The sequence below is a fragment of the Tetrao urogallus genome (genome assembly GCF_951394365.1).
Source record: "Tetrao urogallus genome assembly, chromosome: 1".
Classification (NCBI taxonomy): Eukaryota; Metazoa; Chordata; class Aves; order Galliformes; family Phasianidae; genus Tetrao; species Tetrao urogallus.
Window position 1 is genome coordinate 137,615,851 of NC_136813.1, and position 18,385 is coordinate 137,634,235.

The 18,385-nt window shown below is 46.5% G+C and overlaps 1 protein-coding gene across 1 annotated transcript in view; it reads left to right on the forward strand.

Moving 5' to 3' along the window:
- Positions 1-18,385, forward strand: part of DENND2A (DENN domain containing 2A) — a gene marked incomplete at both ends in the record, with an annotated part of 36,626 nt that overhangs the window by 15,166 nt on the left and 3,075 nt on the right. Inside the window, 10 exons of the mRNA XM_079549524.1 lie at positions 541-728; positions 1,447-1,556; positions 1,760-1,829; positions 2,461-2,538; positions 3,039-3,179; positions 7,114-7,262; positions 14,865-15,042; positions 15,403-15,444; positions 16,781-16,898; positions 17,466-17,705. Coding sequence (XP_079405650.1) covers positions 541-728; positions 1,447-1,556; positions 1,760-1,829; positions 2,461-2,538; positions 3,039-3,179; positions 7,114-7,262; positions 14,865-15,042; positions 15,403-15,444; positions 16,781-16,898; positions 17,466-17,705 — 1,314 coding nt within the window. The remainder of the gene's footprint in view (positions 1-540; positions 729-1,446; positions 1,557-1,759; positions 1,830-2,460; positions 2,539-3,038; positions 3,180-7,113; positions 7,263-14,864; positions 15,043-15,402; positions 15,445-16,780; positions 16,899-17,465; positions 17,706-18,385) is intronic.

Consider the following 18,385-nt stretch of genomic DNA (forward strand, 5'->3'; position numbering starts at 1 on the left):
GATCCAAGTACCGTGGAGGTTGCTACCCACAGTTTTCATAGAGTCGTATCATAGAATCATAGAATGGCCTGGCTTGAAAAGGACCTTAAAGATCATCTAGTTTCAACCCCCCTGCTACGTGCAAGGTCACCAACCACCAGACTAGGCTGCCCAGAGCCACATCCAGCCTGGCCTTGAATGCCTCCAGGGCTTTCTGAGCCATCTGACTGTCGCCTTCAGACAGTGCATACATGAGTGTGAGGAGGAGTGCCCAGGTATTACTGTTACACTGTTTCCTATGTAGATCTCAGTTTGGGTTGTCTTCAGCTGTAAAACGGTCTGTGAAATACTTCTGCTGCCAGAGATCTTCTATGTGATGGTACTAACAAGATTATGTCCCCATCCCTGCCAGTATTCATAGGGACTTCCACAAGGTTCCCTCCTCTTGCTCAGCCGCTAACAAAATAAACGCAGTGAGGCAGTTTTAAGTCTGCAAAGTACTGTTGGTGCTCTGTGCAAAGCAGTAGACAAAATGACAATCTCTACTCTTCGTTGTCGTAGCTCACAGCCAGCGCCTTGTCCACGTGAAATCTCGCCTGAAGCAAACGCCGCGGTATCAAACCTTGGAACGGGACTTGATTGAGTATCAAGAGAGGCAGCTGTTTGAGTACTTCGTCGTGGTGTCACTGCACAAGAAGCAGGCTGGAGCTGCCTACGTTCCTGAGGTTACCCAGCAGTTCCCTCTGAAGGTGTGGTGCCTGTCAGGAAGCTCTGGGTAGCGTGTCTCAGAGTGCATGGTGCACCGCACAGCTGGAGAACCACAGCATTTCTGTTGGTCACATGTTGAATTAGTAACCCCTCTGCTGTGGCACTGTTCAGTAACGTGGAAGGTAGAGGGGCTGCAGTAGCCTCTTGAGAATTGTCATGACATTCAGCATGCTGTTGAAAGAGCTGCTGAGTCAGATCTTTTGCTGCTTTTGGCTATGACTTTTATGTAGCTATTACTTTCTCCTCATTTTATTTTTTTCTTAAAGGAAGAATGACACTTGGGAGACGATCTGTTCTTAAAGGGAAGGCACATATTTTGCCAGTAGTCTAGCTGAAAATATGGAATGAGAAATAAGAGAAACAGAGAGCCGGTGTGACAGCATGTTTGTAAAGATGATGTACCCAGAGTTTCCCTAGACTTCATGTACCTGGTCCCTTTCTGGAACACATGTCCCAGATTGAAGTCACAGTTGAGCAGGGGCAGGTGCTGCAGACACAGAACTTGGTGGAATTGAGGGTACAGAGTTACTTTAAGATATCGAAAGATTAGGTGAGCCAGAATCACAGAAATTTTAATATCTTCCAGGCAGAAGCTTAGCCTCTGTCATCACCTCTTCATTTGTCACAGGAAAAATATTTGAAGTCATTCCATCCCCACATGACTAATTGGAAACATTCCTTCTCTCTGTTCTCAACTAGCTTGAGCGCTCATTCAAATTCATGCGCGAGGCAGAAGATCAGTTGAAAGCTATTCCCCAGTTTTGCTTTCCTGATGCAAAGGACTGGGCCCCCATCCATCAGTTTGCCAGGTAAAAGTACTGTACTTTGTATCCTGACTCATGAGAAATGGATTTATGTATTGAGCTAATTAAATGTGAGAGCCGTTTGGCAGAGCCCTGAGAGGGCGTTTTGGAAATGCAAAAAGATTGTGGGTTGAATGAATTCATCTCTATGTCAGAGAGTTTCTGTGTGGGTGACGAGTACCTTCTTATTCTGGTTTCTCTTTCTGCAGTGAGACATTCTCATTTGTCCTGACCGGGGAAGATGGAAGCAGGCGTTTTGGATACTGTAGGAGGCTGCTGGTAATTATCTCTTCTTTTTCATCTAGCAGAACAGATGCAACCTTCTCTGGAGCTGATACCACTGTCACCTGTTGTGGAAAGTAGAAAGCTGCTGCCCTTCTCTTTAGTGTAGAAAGGGCGGCAGCAGAACAACTTCGTTCTGTTCTGCTCTTCTCAGTGCCAAGGTCTCTCACTAAATGTCATTCTCCACTCCAGATGTAGTACTTTTGTCCTTTCCTTGCACCAATGCTTAACACTATGATCATAGACTGTTTTTTTTTTACCACTAAACTGAAGACAGAGTTTCTCTCCCTTAGGTTTAGATAGCTAGTGAACAGTTGTCTAGAACAGTACTGGTCCTGCAGGCTGAGTTGTCCCTGTGGAACAGCTTACCCTGTCTTGGTCACTTAGGTAGGTCTGGATCATACCATGGATGTGCCCATTTCTCCCCTGTTAATAATTTATAGACTGCCAGTGTTTAGAGTCAGACTTAAGATATTGTCATCCGCAGCACTTTGTCAAACGTGCTGGTTTCTGAGCCAGTCAGTGAGCTGCAGAACTAAGAGACCAGGTGCTCTGTCTCTGCAGTAGCTACAACTCTGATGTTTTCTTCTCGTTTTCTGTGTGTGTGTATTTGTGTTTGTCTTGAAAGCCCAGTGGGAAAGGGAAGCGCCTCCCAGAAGTTTACTGCATTGTGAGTCGCCTTGGATGCTTCAATCTCTTTTCTAAGGTGAGTGGGGAATTTTTGCAGTAGGGCAAGAAGGACCCAAAAATGACGTCCATGCCAAAAGAATGGAAATCAGGGAAGCTGATGGCTGGAGAAACACTAAAAATGGTGTTGGCAAGGCAACTGCATGCTAATTTCAGAACCTGTTAAATACAATTAAATTCAATGCAATTTAAAGGAAAAATAATTTGTCAGCTGTTGCCTTGTTTGTTCAGCACAGCTACCAGAACGTGAGCACTTAACTTCCTGGAGTCCTGACTCTGAAGGTCATAGGAAGTTTGGGCGTTGTGAGCCTTCCATTGACCTTGCTGGAGTTGGATTTCTCTTGCTGAGGAAGACAAAAGGCTTTCAGTCCCATGTTACCTTCTTCCTTAGTTGAGTTGAGGCTCTGTGTCAGTGTTGGGCTAAGAATATAATGTAAATTTCTGCTGCACTCCATTCCACTGTTGCCCTCTTCCTATTTTACATGGGGGTTTTTTTGTGGTTTCTTGGTTTGATTCCAGATCTTGGATGAGGTCGAGAAGAGACGAGGCATTTCTCCAGCCTTGGTGCAGCCTCTCATGAGGAGCGTCATGGAGGCACCTTTCCCAGCTTTGGGCCGGACAATTACAGTCAAGAACTTCTTGCCAGGCTCAGGAACAGAGGTAAAAACATCAGCCTAAAAGGAAGGAGAGTTGGGCCAGCAAATGGCGGCTGAAAGTTGGGACCAGAGATGCTCTTGAATGGCGGATTGTCTGGCAGCTGCGTGGCAGGAAACGAAGGAGTATAACTGGAGACTGGAGAGGGTGACATGGAGAGTTTTCCAATGGTTTCAGAATAGAAAAGGAAATCGTGGTAAAACTGAAGGTGTGGACACATCAGCAATGTGGTAAAATGAAGCAAGGCATTGGTCCTGAGGCCAAGTGGCACAGACTGGCAGATTCCATGCTGCAAAGTGTATACATTTGGGTCTGCTCAAGACTCCCCATATGCTTAATTTCTTGATCAATAGCATGTGCTCCAGCATCCTTGGCAACCCTGTCCATGGCAGAGGCACTGAACTAGATGATCTTTAAGGTCCTTTCTGACCTAAGCCATTCTGTGATCCTTAATGCAGAATCACTATTGGTGTAGGACAGAATAGGAAGTTCCAGTAAAAAGTATCTGAAATCACACAAGGGCAATGCTACAGCCTTTGAAAACAGCATTTTCACAGCATGGAGATGAGGGTACATTTTGTATCTCCCACAGCGTGATGTTGTTAAGGGAAGGCTTTTAAAGAGTTTAGAGATCTGAGGGATTGCATTGAAGGACTGTGGGCAGATGGAGGTAGCTAAACTGAATGTGATCTTGGCCATGCTTCCTGTTAGGCCCTAAATACGAGCAACAGGAAAGAGAGCTAGTTGATGAGGGTCCTGTCTAAGGGGTAACATTCCCAGTACAGAGTGTCAGCAGTCTCCTTAAGCAAACAAAAACAGCTGGCTCTAGTTTATCTAGCAATATAAGTATACTTGTCGCTAAAATCTAATGTAAAGAACAGTAAACCACACAAGGATCAAAATAGAAATAAACAAAGGCTAAAATGAGTTGTGGCCTGCAGAGGACATAAAAGAAAAGATGGGTATCTGCAAACAGGGAAATGAGTGAAACTTGCTTCCTCACAGTTGTTCTTCTGTGTGCATGAAGCAGTTTCCATGCCATCTATCCTGTCAGTGTATAAGTGCCATGCACAAGGAAACTATTGCAAAGCAGGATGTGTACAGGCTGTGCTCTGCACTGCCCCTCTTTCTCAGCAGGGATGCTGTGCTGTATGCATGCAACTCCCCTCTGTAGGCGGCTTTTTTTCTGCAGACGTGCAGAATTTAGTTGTCTTTGGGACCCCTGCTCACTGAAATGGGAAACTGGCCAGCTGGGAATTCAGAAGTTATTGCAAACGGAAGGAACCAAGTGGGAGCATGACTACTAGGAATCTAATTTCCTTTGAAACACAGGCAAATAAGAGAGGATCTATGAATACAGTGGAAGGACGAGAGAAATGGAGAAATACTGAATGCTAATTCTGGATTCATTTCTCCTTCTTAATATGAGAAAGCCTTTAATGTTTGGCAAGTGAAGACATACTGTCATATTCTATGTGGTTTTTTATGCTTCAGTCTTCAGAAGGAATACATTAAGGTTGGAAAAGACCACTAAGATCACCCAGTCCAACCACCAGCCATTCCCCCATGCCCACTGCCCACGTCCCTCAGTGCCACATCCACAAAGTTCTGGAACACCTCCAGGACGGTGACTGCACCACCTCCCTGGGCAGCCTGTGCCACTGCAGCACCGGTCTTTTTGAGCAGAAATGTTTCCTGATATCCAACCTGAACGTCCTCTGGTGCATACTGAGGCCATTCCCTCTCACCCTGTCACTGTTATGTGGAAGAAGAGGCTGACCCCCAGCTCACCACATCCTCCTTTCAGGTCACTGTAGAGAGCAATAAGGTCTCCCCGAGCCTCCTCTTCTCCAGACTGAACAACCCCAGTTCCCTCAGCCACTCTCCATCAGACTTCTGCTCCACACTCCTCACAGCTCCGTTGCCCTTCTCTGGACACGCTGCAGGGCCCCAATGTCTTTCTTGTGGTGATGGGCCCAGGAAGATTATTTACAATCACATAGTTAATGCTGTTAATAATAATGAAAGGTTGGTGGTACAGGGCAGAATAGGAGGGAGTTAGCTAAAGACAGCTTAGTTGTTTTAAAGTAATTGGGAGCTGAGGACGCTCAGGGTATGGCTCTGTGAAAAACAACTGCAGTGATGTGTTTTTTACTGTGTTGCAAAAGCAGCTGTTTTGCAAGCTCCGAGAACAGCAAGTCCCGGTAGAGCAGAGAAGGGTAAGCCTCGTGTCTGTATTCAAAAGTGACAAGGATACATGGAAATCTAACAGGGACAACCTAACTTTGACTGCTGAAAGTATGCAGGAACAAAATACATACTCAGCTTATATGTGTGTAGAGGATCATGAAATAGGGAGAAGTAGTCACTTCGGATTTGTGAAGAGAGTTGTGTTAAACTCACATTGTTTTCATCTCTGAAGTACCTGCTCTAGATAGGAGAATGTGGAATGCTTTTTAAGGAAATGTAGGAGGGCTTCAGCATAGCAGGACGTGTTGATATTCTTGTCAGCCAAGCAGAATAGTGCAGACTAAATTAAATTACTGCAGAGCACATGCATAGCTGGTTAAAAACCTGCAATTGAGGAGTAAATTCCCAGTTGTGTGCTTGACAGTCTGAGAACATTTCAGCTGTTTTGTTTCTGGGATCCATACTGCTCGTGAGTTATCTTGCTGATGGCATAAGCCCACGTTTGTACAATTGGTAGATGACAGCACGGAGATGGGGTGCAGGCACTTTGGAGAGTTAGGGATTAAAACTCAAAACGACTGTGCTTAATGGGAGATTTGGTCTGAAATTCAATATGGATACAAATATGGAGCAAAATGCTCTGAAGAAGAAATCAGTAGTCTGATACAGTGTGCAAGTAAGAATGAACAATAGTACTTCAGAAAAGGAGCTTGTGCTGTAGGGACTCATAAAATAAGCAGAAGTAACAATGATGTTATCAAGATGGATTCCTGTGTTGTGAAAGAAAGTGAAAGAATGATTAATGAAGGAGAGTGATTTTCCTACTCTCCAGCATCAGGGGAGATTTATTTAGAGTATTGCTTTCAAAACAAATGTAAACACTAGGAGAAAGCCCCAGAAATGTAGTTCCAATTGCTAAGTGGTTTAGAAAATACAAAGCTCCAGAGAATGGTTTGCTTTATACAGAAAACAAAGAACATAGGGGGACAGGTGTTAATAAACAGTATCTGAGAAGTTTCCTATGGAGTGAAAGGTGACCTGTTGTTCTGAGAGCATAAAGAGGGTAGAACAACAAGCACTTGGGTGTGTTTTGCCACTGAGATAGATCAGCTAGAGGCTTGGTGTTGGTCAGGGTTATATAGAATTAGAGATTTTATTATGGGGTTTGTAAGGTATCTGGCTTTGGGGATTTTCAAGAACAATTTAGGAATATCTGTCTGTAAGACAAAGAGTATGAAGGGCCAAGGTGCTGTGACAGAAATTATTGAAGTAGTTGTGAACAAAGGAAAAGGCTCATGGGTTACTCTTTTCTGTAATGGTATAGAAGTTTATAGTCAGTAGGTCAGACATCCAGAAATAAAAAGCATCTGTAAAAGTAAGAGTGAAAATGGTAAAGGCTCTGTACAACTGCTGCCAGAGTGAGAGAAAGCCTGGAAACCATTCCTAGCTGGACACAAACTGGTTTCCTCCTTATGAAGAGCTCCCTGTCCTCAGCCCAATAGGGCATACTTGTGGTTGGTACCACGCTGTGCACATTGAGGTGGACTCTGGATGGTCCTCAGCATCATCTGGAAGAACAATCTGTGGGAGGCCTTTGGAAAGTTTGTGTTTGGGGGCTGAACATCAAGTGGTGTTTGCCAGCACAGCCAGTAATGCTTGTTAGCTGCTTACATACCTGTCAAGGTCCTGTTCCCACAGCACCAGCGGATGGTGAGAGCTGACTGACCTGTGGTCTTTCTCTCTCCAAAAGGTCATTGAGCTGCGGCGGCCTCTTGACTCCAGGCTCGAGCACGTTGATTTTGAGTCCTTGTTTTCATCCCTCAGCGTGCGGCACCTGAGCAGGGTCTTCGCCTCCCTGCTCCTGGAAAGAAGGGTGATCTTCATTGCAGACAAGCTCAGGTACCCTCTTGCATTATTTTCAACAAAATGCTGCTAAGGAAGGAAGGCTGAGAAGGCTGCAGGCTCTGATCTCTTTTCCCTGTTCTTTTTTCTTCTCTGCTCTTTTCCAACTTATATCTGATGTAAGTAGCGCTGTAATTCCCAGGAGTGGGGCGCTCACTGTAATTTTACTTCGCAGCTTACAAGAAGTGAGCAGTTTCCCATCTATGGGGAAAAACAAATTCCCTGTTCTCTGCATGGTTTCAGAGTGGAGCACTGGTACCGAGAAAGCAAAGCCTGTCTTGCTCCACGGTTCTGCAGTGTTCCCCACTGAGCTGTGCTGGATTTCCAGAGAGAAGGCTTCAGGCAGGGAGAGCTGTCCCTTCTGTTTTGTTCCCCGATGCCACAAGATTTGTTTCTGAAATCTTTTAAACTTCAGCTTGAATTTTAATATTGTTTTTTCCCTTAAGACTTCATTCTTGCGAGGGATGAAAGTAAAAGATGCAGCAAGGAGAAATGAGACAGAGGACTTTCCCCTTCTATTTTTATGTGTGCTCAATTTGCTTTTCTTTTTTTTTTTTTAAATTTACTCTCTTAATTTAGAAAAATCGGCCCAGGTTTCTTTAAGATCTTGTGCAGCTGGTGGCTGGCAGCTCTCCAGCCCTCAAAGCACTTGAGGATTTAGGCAGGAGAGTTCGCCAGGGCTGGGGAAGGAAAAGCTGCTTGGATGAATAATGACACTTAGGAGCGAGCTCGGGTTTCAGGCGCATACACTACCCCTAAGCTGTCTCTTTTCACAACTTACAGCCAGCAGGCTGCAGCCATGGGACTGAGTGCCAGGGCAAAATATGGGGAGGTTCCTTCTGCAGGAAAGCTAAGGGAAAAAAATCATGCTACATGGCTCCAGGACTCCTCATGGCAGCTCAGCTCAGACAGGACGGCTGCAGAGAGGGGTGCTGGAGCATCATGGCAGCACAGCCCATTTGCAGTTTTTTGGCAGCTACCTTGAGCTGGGGAGGGAAAAATTTAGTTTTTTATAATCACTGATATGTTGTATGCATAGATGTTTAGTGCTCTGGGTATTTAAGCCTCGTAAGATATCAGAGCATTCAGTTTTGCGTTTGAACCAGAATTTATCCACTGTATATTTCCACAGAGTGTATATGATTTATGTTATAATTTATGATGACAGGCTTTGTTTTCTGAGGTTTTTCTCCTTCACTACAGGATAAATTTTACATTCTGGGAAAAGCTATTAAGGACATTGTGATCTCTGTGAGGGACAGGGTGCTAAGAATGTATGGTAGGGTGCATAGCGTTCAATGTTTTGGTGTTTTTTTGCATTTTAAGTCATCACTTTAAAATGAACTTTCAGTCATCAGATCTCTTTGTACTAAATGTTTTTCTGACAGCACACGGTGTTCTGAGCAATCTGTGTTATGGGATATCTTTCAGTCGCTTCTATGGATTTGGTTTTTTCCTCTATCTTCTGTCAATATATACAGGATCTTCAGTAATGAATCAAGCTTCCCAGGCCTGTAAAAAAGAACAGGAGAAAGCATTGGGATCATTCTTTCTAGAAGTTTCCAAATACAACACAAACGGCATTCTTCTGTGGGGAAAAAAAAAGTCATATTTTAAAGATCTTGGGTATCGTAGGCCCAAATATCGATTGCTGTCTGCAAGGCTTTTAGTAAGTGATGTGTTTGAGAAGACCTTGCTCCTAGCATAAAGCAATTTTGGGATGGTCAGAATTTTTATTTTCCTTTCACAAAACAAGAATTTTCTTGTGAAGAAAACCTTGAAAATGACCCCAAAGGACTGCAAAGGCTTGAAAAACAAAAAACAAAGAAAACAACCCTGAAAATGAAGTAAACTGTTGTGTTTTTAATCCAGGCAATGGCTTGAGTACGCAGGAGTGGAGAGTCTTTCATAACTGAGAGGTCAACGATCTGTTGTATTTGTTGGTGGAAATTCCATGTTCTGAATGCTAACAGTTCTGTCGATATGAGGTCTTCTGTCCAAATGGTGCTTTTCCTGGGACAGGAACACATTGAACTCAATGAGTACTAAATCGTATTTACTTGAAGGGTGAAAATGCCAATTTCAGGGGAAAGAAAAGAAACATTTTTTGGCAATAGCTTAAGGGAAGGGAAAAAAAAAAAAAACAACGATAAAAGCAGCTGCTCTGAACTGCTCAGGGGTTTGGAATGCTAGAAGTAATCCAGCTGAGATGGATTAGTGGGGCGAGTGCAGGTGACATGGTGAAAGATGCATGATAAATGTAATTTGCAGTTCTTCATGTAGGCACTATCAATAATTATCTGTACGTGGCTGTAAGGTATGTATGGGTGTGAGCAGTGGGGAAAATAATGCGTGCAATGTATTTGCGTCTCTTAATTGCTATCAAATCAGTCTCTGGGGAAGAGAGCTGAAAGGTCTTTTGCCAAATACTGTGTGAACTGTGAAATGTTTTGAAGCTGAGCCAAAAAAATGCATCTAACAAGTGTACAGCAAGTGAAATACTTTGTCTTTTCCATCTTAAGAATGAATGTTGAGTGTTTTTTAAAGAACTGTCAGTCCAACGCTTGGCAGCGGAAAAGGAAAGAATTTGGTATATTAGTTGTTTTTTTCTCTGTTGCTATGGAGACTGGAGTATACATTCGCTTGCAACCCAGGAAAAGTGACTGTGTTAAAACCGTGTTTAAAACCGGTCTCTGTAGCCTTGCCTGCCTTCATCTGCACTCATGCTTGAGGCATCAAAGGGCAGCATTTCGAAGGGCGTCTTCCAAACAAAAGTAGGCCGATGTTCCAAGGTGCATGGAGCTGGGCGGCTTTTGGTGCCCCGAGGGAGATGTGTTAGATTCAGAGGACTTTGTAAATTGGAAAATGTACACGGGCTTCAAATCAAGGCATCCTTTTTCCAGATCTCCTCAAAAGCCTGTTGTGGATCTGAGCAACTCGAGCAATTGCATCCGCCCTTGCCAGAAACCACAGCTGTGTCAACAACACAAAGTGGCCATTGTTATCAAATGCAGATTTGAAGTAGAGTAGATACTTTAAATGTGGTCATCTCAAGAAAAGATTAAAAGCAGCCCTTTCCATGGGCTTTAAATGTGGTCTGATCTGTGCCTGTCAGCACAGCCTCCTGGATTTCTTGGTTTTGTGTTGTGGCTGGGGAGAAGCAGAAGCCCAACGAGGACATTTCCATGTCAGGTAATAGCACTCTCCTCTGAGACCCTTTCTGTTTGCTTCTTTGTGTGCACAAACCTCTCTTATTAATCAATCTCTGGGAGATGGTGGCCATCCCCCCCCATGGTGGGACCCAGCATCACCCTGGTGGGTTTCGCCAAGTCACGGTCCGAGGTTTGGAAGCTCCTGGGTCTCTCAAACATTGTGAACCAGTTCTGTGATCCGACATAAGTAAATCCAGATGTTATGCAGCGTCAGAAATCCAAAGGTGTTTGTAAAGTAAATCCTACTGTAGCAGAGCTTATAAAGAAATAAAAATAAGGTAATCAAGCCATGTTAAATCACAAAATGCCAGCCTATTTCCAGCAGTTTGGCTGGTGCAGAGACCAAAGGACTTACCAGCACTAAGCTCCAAAAGGCTGATTGATTCAACAGTATTTTTCAGAAATTTGTTAAGTGTGCCAAACCCAAGGAAAGATCAGCTAGCTGGACTTTTTAGCAGATGTGCTTGCTTTCAAAGCTGAAAAACCTGTATTCGGTCTGCAATTTGGGAAGAAAATAATCAAATGATTTGCTTCCATATGCAGTACAGAATCAGAACTTTTTGGCTGTTACTGTATAGAGCCAGGAGTTGGACTCGATGTTCCTTATGGGTCCTTTCCAGCTTGGGATGTTCTATCATTCTTTCAAACCGATCAGGCTAACATTCTCCCTTAGAAGCTGTTTCATGTTGTCAGTGTCTTTTTAGAGCAAGTCAACCTAGTCTTGGAGCAAGTTTCCCCAGGAGAGGAAGAAGAGTTTCTGCGTGGTTGCAGCTGTTTTGTTCAGATTCCATATTGACCACCTCCGTACAAGGTGGCTACTGAGAAAAGCAACAGCTGTGTTTGCTTTTGCAAATGCACTTCTGTGTAGGATGCTGTGTGGTGGTAGGGCCTGTTGAGTAAGCAAACAAGTTGCTGTGGTATCTTTGGTCTGATCAAGGAAGCGCTCAGCCAGGGAGATCTGCATGTCAGTCAATATTCAAATCAATAGGGAGAGAGTATGACATGGTTCTTTGTGTCCTTGTGTCCTTTGATACTCTTTAGCCGCTGTACTAGCAATAACTCAGTCACTGTCTCCTGCGAGCTCCTGTGCAAGGAGCACCAGAAGTACAGCTCAGCCACGATCTGACAAGCTGTGAATGATCTTGACAGTGTTCTTTAGTATTTGGTGATATTTTAAGGATTTGCTGTTGAAACCAGAGGCCTTAAAAATAGAGTCTGTTCCTCATTTTGAACAATTGTTAGTGAACTTTTGTAGCCTGAAATTAGTGCCTGGCACCCCCCAGACCACCCTGCTATCACACTGGTAGACCTTTCAACTTCTGGTGGCACCTGGATTGTTCCAAGCCCAACACATCACCCTGGATCAGTACTGTTCAAATGGCAGCAGCCCTTGTGATGGCTGTAATGCATATGTGCAGGGATTTCAGGATTTTGGTGGGGATTTCAGGAGGGGCACTGTAGCTACCCAAAGGCATTGCCTGCCCTTTTGGTGTAAGAGCACTGGGAGAAGAAGCTGAGAGCTTACTGATTTAAATAGTGCCTTGAGTGTGTTGAACTGTCACAGTTGAGTTGAGAGACAAGCACATAGCACAAAAAGAGGCATCCAGCCTTTTGAATGGTGCCCAGAACTTCAGTGACCTTATTCACTTTCTACTCAGACAGGTATGTGCCATGCTGTGACTGTGGTGTGGTTCAGTCTTGGCTATTGCTGATGGCTGAAAAATACACACTTGCACAGATGGCATAAAAGGAATTTATCAGACTGAATTCTCTTGCATGGATCAGCAATCTTGGCATGATTCGACGATCAATTAGTGCTTTCTCAAATGTCTTATGTAGGAAAAAGAAAGAGCTTAGATTTGAGTCATTCTGAAGGTGCAAGGGGGTGCTGGGCTCCTGGCAAGCTGCAGCTCCCTGAGACTTCTCGCAGAGGATATCTGGCTGAATCACGTGCAGAAGAGATGCTTCAGTGGTACCGCTCTGTGCCCACATCTGAACTGCTCTGCCTTCAAGGGAGGCTCACAGACCTCAACCCCAACAGTCCTCTGCAGTGGCAATTCCTTCTGTGCTGAGAAGTGTTTCAGAGCAGAGTGAAGTAGGGTTTATCCTGGAGGTGAGGAGACAGCCACAGATGGAAAGTTGGAAGGGGAAATGATCTGTTTTGCTTCCCACACCACGGCACATACAACTTGCACGGCTCTGTGACTTTCTCTAACTGGACCTCAGCCATCTTTCCTCCCACTTAAGCTCTCACGTACCATGTGTAATCTGGAACTTGAGTGCAGGGCTGGGGGAAGAGCAAGCCACAGTAAATACACTGGGAGACAGCAGGCCATAGTATCTCAGTGTGCCATCAATAATCACATACCTCAGCTGCACACTGTTCTTCCCTGGAGCTGTCTGGAACCACAAAGGCTCTCTTGTTGTTCGTGTGCTGTTAAGCGCCTTCTAGGCAGGTGAGTCAAATGTGCCTTCAAGATCAAGGGTTTGTGACACGGTGAAACTTGTAACACTTCCACTTGGGTGTACATGTAGCACCACCTTGAAGAAGACAGACTTTAAAGAGTGTCATTAATCTTGGGTGCACTCCTGAGATGGAACCTCTACTTTCGCTGCCTTTCCTTTCAGGTATGGCATTCATTAAAGCTACAAGGAAAGCAATCTGCTCTGATATTGGTCCCACATTTTTTCTGTGGGTGTTGGTTTGGGTTGGCTTTAGTTTTGGTTTTTTTTATGTGTGTGTTTGGTTGTTACACTGGGAAGGGAAAAGGATGCTCTGACAGCTTCCTGAGCAAGGATGGGGAACTGGCTTTGATTTTCCTCTCTAAAGGTTTAGAGATAGTGGTCTGTGACACCAATTTTGAAAGGTTTTCCTTTGTTTTTATAGAGTACCACTTAAGACAAAACTCTGTGAGCACAGAGAAAATGGCGTCTATCTTGCAAAGAGATGTCCTCAGCACGCACATCCCAGGGGTCCCTCCCAGGCACCCACTCCCTACCTGCTGCAGTCCTAGTACAGTTCCCACGTCAGGCACATTCCAGCCCCTCCTCTGGGATTTATCTCCAAAAAGTGTCATGTGGTTAATGATGTTTACTGCCTGCATTCTGATGATGTCCCAGCAATCATAATCAAGCAATCATAATCATGTTCTGCTGAACTGAATGTATCTGCTGAAAGCCAGCCAGCTGCAGCCACGGCACTGCATTCAGCTCGTGTTAGCATTGCTGGGCAGGGATTTGCAGTCATCAGACTTCACTGGAGCAAGAGGAGCAAGCCCACACCCATCTCCCCCCTTCCCTCTCATTTCAAGTCAGCAATAAACTGCCAGATCCGGGTTGCTCGATGTGAGTTCCCCTGTGGAGTTTAATGCAAACCAGCTGCTGGCGTTTCCCAGCCACGTGGTTCCTCCAGGCTGCACCAGCCTTCTCCCCTCCTTCAGCCTTTGGGGCCTGGATGCTAGTAAAACAAGATGATGTTAGTTACACCATTTTTAGCGGTGAGCCTTCCTCCTCCCTCAATGCATGCAAGTGCTCCCAGACCCAGGGCAGATGGGTCACCGGTGCCCTGCAGGCAGCTCTGTGTGTCCCTGCAGTCGGCTGCTGGGGAGTCACTGGGGCTTCTGGCCAGGTCTTCCTGGGAGTTGACCATGGAGGCATTTAAAGCAAAGCTGCTGTGAGGGTTTGAAGGAGGAAGAAGGCATATTACACTTCTCTGAGCCACATGCAGCACTGCATGGAGCCCAGCCACGTGCTCCCCTCCTTGGGTTTCACTTTCCTGTTTGCCATGGTTCTGAGCAATCTTGGCGGGCTCTGCCGGCTGCAAACCTCCGTGTACTCCTTCCTCTTTCACTCCAGCTTGGCACTGAGAACTGTCAGTGTGCCTAGGAGATGTAGGAAAGCATGCCATTGGCGTGGAAAGGGTTGCCCAAAGGCAAAGCAGGTGCAGTGCACAAGCTGAGGGGCAGGCTAGAGCATCCTGTTCTGGACAGCACAGCCCCTGTGCATTCAAACCTGTGGCTTTCCCATGGGAACAGTTGCAGAGGAATGCTGTGGGAGAATAAACTCATTTCTCCAATGAAGGGCAGTGGCACAGAAGGCCCCACATCCATGGGGTATTTCCTGTCAAGACGCTGGAGGGGCAAGGGTAGGTGTTCAGTGGGGTGGGTCTCTTGTCATGTGTGCATGGGGCACAATTATCCTTCCTAACCTGGGCTCCTGTCACAGGTCATTGCACCTGAAGTTGAAAATTGGGAACAGAAATCTGGGAATGTGCTTAGTAAATTATGGAGCTCACTCAGGGAATGACTGAAAGAACCCTCATTGCCAGTGGGTGCCACTCACCTCCTGACTGATGCGCTGTTTTTCTGGGTTGTGCCTTGTTTTCCAGCACCCTCTCCAAGTGCTGCCATGCTACAGTGGCCCTCCTGTACCCCTTTACCTGGCAGCACACCTACATCCCCGTGCTGCCACCTTCCATGATCGACATTGTGTGCTCGCCCACCCCGTTCCTCATCGGCCTGCTCTCCAGCTCCCTGCCCCGTCTGAAGGAGCTCCCGGTGGAGGAGGTGAGCCGTGCTTAACAGTGTTTCTTCCAGCAGGCTCAGCTGTCTTCTGGCCTAGAAAGGCTGCTGAGCATGTATGACTGTTTTTTTTAATGGCAGAGCTGAGGAGCGAGGAGTGATGGAAGAGGCTGGGATGGCAGGCTCTTCTTGTCCAGGCTGTTCTGTGGTTAGTGGTGAAGCTGCTAGAAAGCCACAACAAGGGCTCCTCTTGGCTCACCCTGGGTGCTCCCTCCAGCTGCTGCAGTGGTTAGGAGGAGCAGGGCCAGGGCTCAAGTGTTTCCTCTAGACCAGTTGTAGATCAAGATAAACTCTGATGACGGAAATAGTGATTTACTGCTTTCATTCTTTCTCTCTCATTCTTAGGTCCTTGTTGTTGACCTTGTGAATAACCGGTTTCTGAGACAGGTGAGTGGAACTATTTCGCATCTTCCATCTTCTGTTTCATTTCTCCATCACACCTTACCTTGATTGGATTTGCTGACCTGCCTGTGTGGCTGCATTGCTTACTTCCCACAAAAAGTGGGGTGAGATTTGTGGTTAGAAGTGTTACAGTGATTGCTGTGTCCTCAGGTAGTATCACAGTCCCAAACCACAGATGCTGAGAACTGAATCACTGTGCTTTCTCTCTCTCTGTTTTTAAAGAGGGAAGGATGGCATTTGAGTACTGCAGGTTCTTCTCTGTCATCCTGAGGGCAGAACTGAAAAGCGTCAGCTCAGTACTTGAGGCTCCCAGAAGGCCATGGCTTTCCCAGTCTGTTTCTCACAGACCATGGCTGAGCAGGGATGCAAAATCATCACCTGATTATTTCTTTGTATCATTCCTGCTCCAGGAATGACGTCTGTGATTTCTTGCTCCAGTCCTTGTACTGACTGAGTCACAAGTCGGAAGCCGGTAAATAGGGATCTAACTGCATGGACAAGATTGCCTGCTGATTTTTGCTTCCCTTTGTCATGGAGTGGAGATGGGTATTTAAGAGGAAAGCACAGGCAACAGAACATGCTCGTGGCCCTAGAAGTTAGCTTTGACCCTGAGCTCTTCCTCAAATGGCTGAGAAGCACTGGCTGCGTAGGTCTAACCCGTGCCTCAGTGGAGTGGGAGGAGAGCACCTCCTGCTGCGGGAAGCAGCACGTGGGCGAAGACCACTCCTTCAGTGCAGTGTTGGCTCACCAGCTCCCTGAGCTGCAGGAACTGCGTTTGCATCCTTTCAGCTGGCAGCAGATGTGGGGTCAAATGCTCCACCTCGCACCTCTCCTTGAGAAACATAAGCTGAGTCACATTGTGTCAGCAGGAGCTGGTGAGAGCTCACACACACAGGCAGTTCCTGGCTTCGGTTGCTCTGCGGGAATTGTTGAGCCTCCGTAACGCGATCGGTGTCTGAGCACAGCCAGGCGAGCGGCTGCGCCTGCCTGGCTGCACGCCAGCATTGTTCAGCTCAGCCTTCTTCATGGTGCTGGGAGGGCTCACAGGCAGATGGATGTGCCCTGCCAGGTAGTCTGCAGGTTGGACATCTGAATACTCACAGGCTAGAGCAGTATTTGGGCAAAGAGATCCTCCTCTCCTGCTTCTCCACGTTTTGACAGGAAGGTGCTGGGAAAGTGCCCAGTGTATCACCCTTTCCTTCTCCACACCGTTTGCTTTTAGTGCTCCCCCTGCCGTGTCGGAAACTAGATAGGACATGACCCAGGAGCTGGCCGTGTCCTGGCCCCAGGCCCTCAGGAGGTGGCTGTTTCTGTTTTGCAGATGGAAGATGAGGACTCCATCCTGCCCCGAAAGCTGCAGGTCGCCTTGGAGCACATTTTGGAGCAGAGGAACGAGCTGGCAAGTGACAAAGAGGAGGGCTCTGTGAATGGCAAGCAGGGTAAGGCACAGCACTGTTCAGGTCAAACCACTTCTCTCCCTGCCCTTTTTGTTCACTTCATTCACTTCTTAGAGGAAAGCTACGTTCATACTAAGTTTAGTTCCACAGAAACTAGAGTAGGTCAGGATGTTGCTTGAAGCTTTATTAAATGTTCCATCTCACTGAAAACATTTCTCATTGTGCAAAGATAAACAGTGCTTATCCCCTTCCTGGCTTTGTCCTTCCTTTTCGTGTGGCTCCAGGGAGCATCACTCATCCTTCCTGGTGAGGATTACACAGGTGCTCTGCTGCTGACCACATGAAGGAGGCAGACTCCTCCGGTGAACGGTCTGCACACACAGCACAGGGCTGAGGCATCTGTTTGAGAGGCACTGAGGGCATATCCTAGTTGAGAAGGAGCTGAGACAAAGCTGGTTTACTTCCAAAATAATAGCAGCCCAGTCCTTTTCTGTTTGTACCCAAAGCTGGTATGGCTTTGTGTATACAAATGAGTAACAGAGAACACATTTTTTCCTAGCACATCCTTATGGTATTGTCTTCACTGCTGCCTCTTGCTCCTCTCCTCAGAGACCAGCCCTTTGAACGAGGTGGTGTCCGAGGCCTTTGTCCGTTTCTTTGTGGAGATCGTGGGCCACTACTCCCTCTTCCTGACCCCCAGCGAGCGAGAGGAGCGGACTCTGCAGCGTGAGGCTTTCCGCAAGTCCGTCTCTTCCAAGAGCCTCCGGCGCTTCCTGGAGGTCTTCATGGAGACTCAGATGTTCGGGGGCTTCATCCAGGAACGGGAGCTGCGGAAGCAGGGAGTCAGAGGTGAGGGGCTCTGCCAGGGCTCTGTATTCCTGGAACCTCTGCTGTCACTTGCAGGAGGGGCAGGAGATGCCACCAGCTCCAGCAGCATGGGCTGAGGCTGCAGTGCCTGTGCAGGGGCCGTGCCGGTTTAGGTGATGGGAAAGCTGTTGGAGTGGGTCCAGAGGAGGGCCACGAAGTTGATTAGAGGGCTGGAGCACCTCTCCAATGAGGGCAGGCTGAGAGCTGGGGCTCTTCAGAAGAGAATGCTCTGGGGGGACCTTATAGCGGCCTTCCTGTACGTGAAGAGGGCCTACAGGAATGCTGGGGAGGGACTTCTTATAAGGGCATGTAGCAACAGGATGAGGGGAAATGGCTTTAAACTGGAAGAGGATTTAGACTAGATATGAGAAAGCAATTTTTTACTATGAGGATGGTGAGATACTGGAACAGGTTGCCCAGTGAGGTTATGAATGCCACCTCCATGGAAGGATTCAAGACCAGGCTGGATGGGGCTTTGAGCAACCTGGTCTAGAAGGATCTGTCCCTGCCTATAGCGGGGAGTTGAAACTACATGATCTTAAAGGTCCTTTCCAACCCAAACCATTCTATGATTCCATGATTCTGTAAGTGCTGGTGCAGGCTGTGTTTGTAGCAGAGTAAATGGAGGTTTTGTCTCTCCCTTTGTAAGACAGAAAAATCAG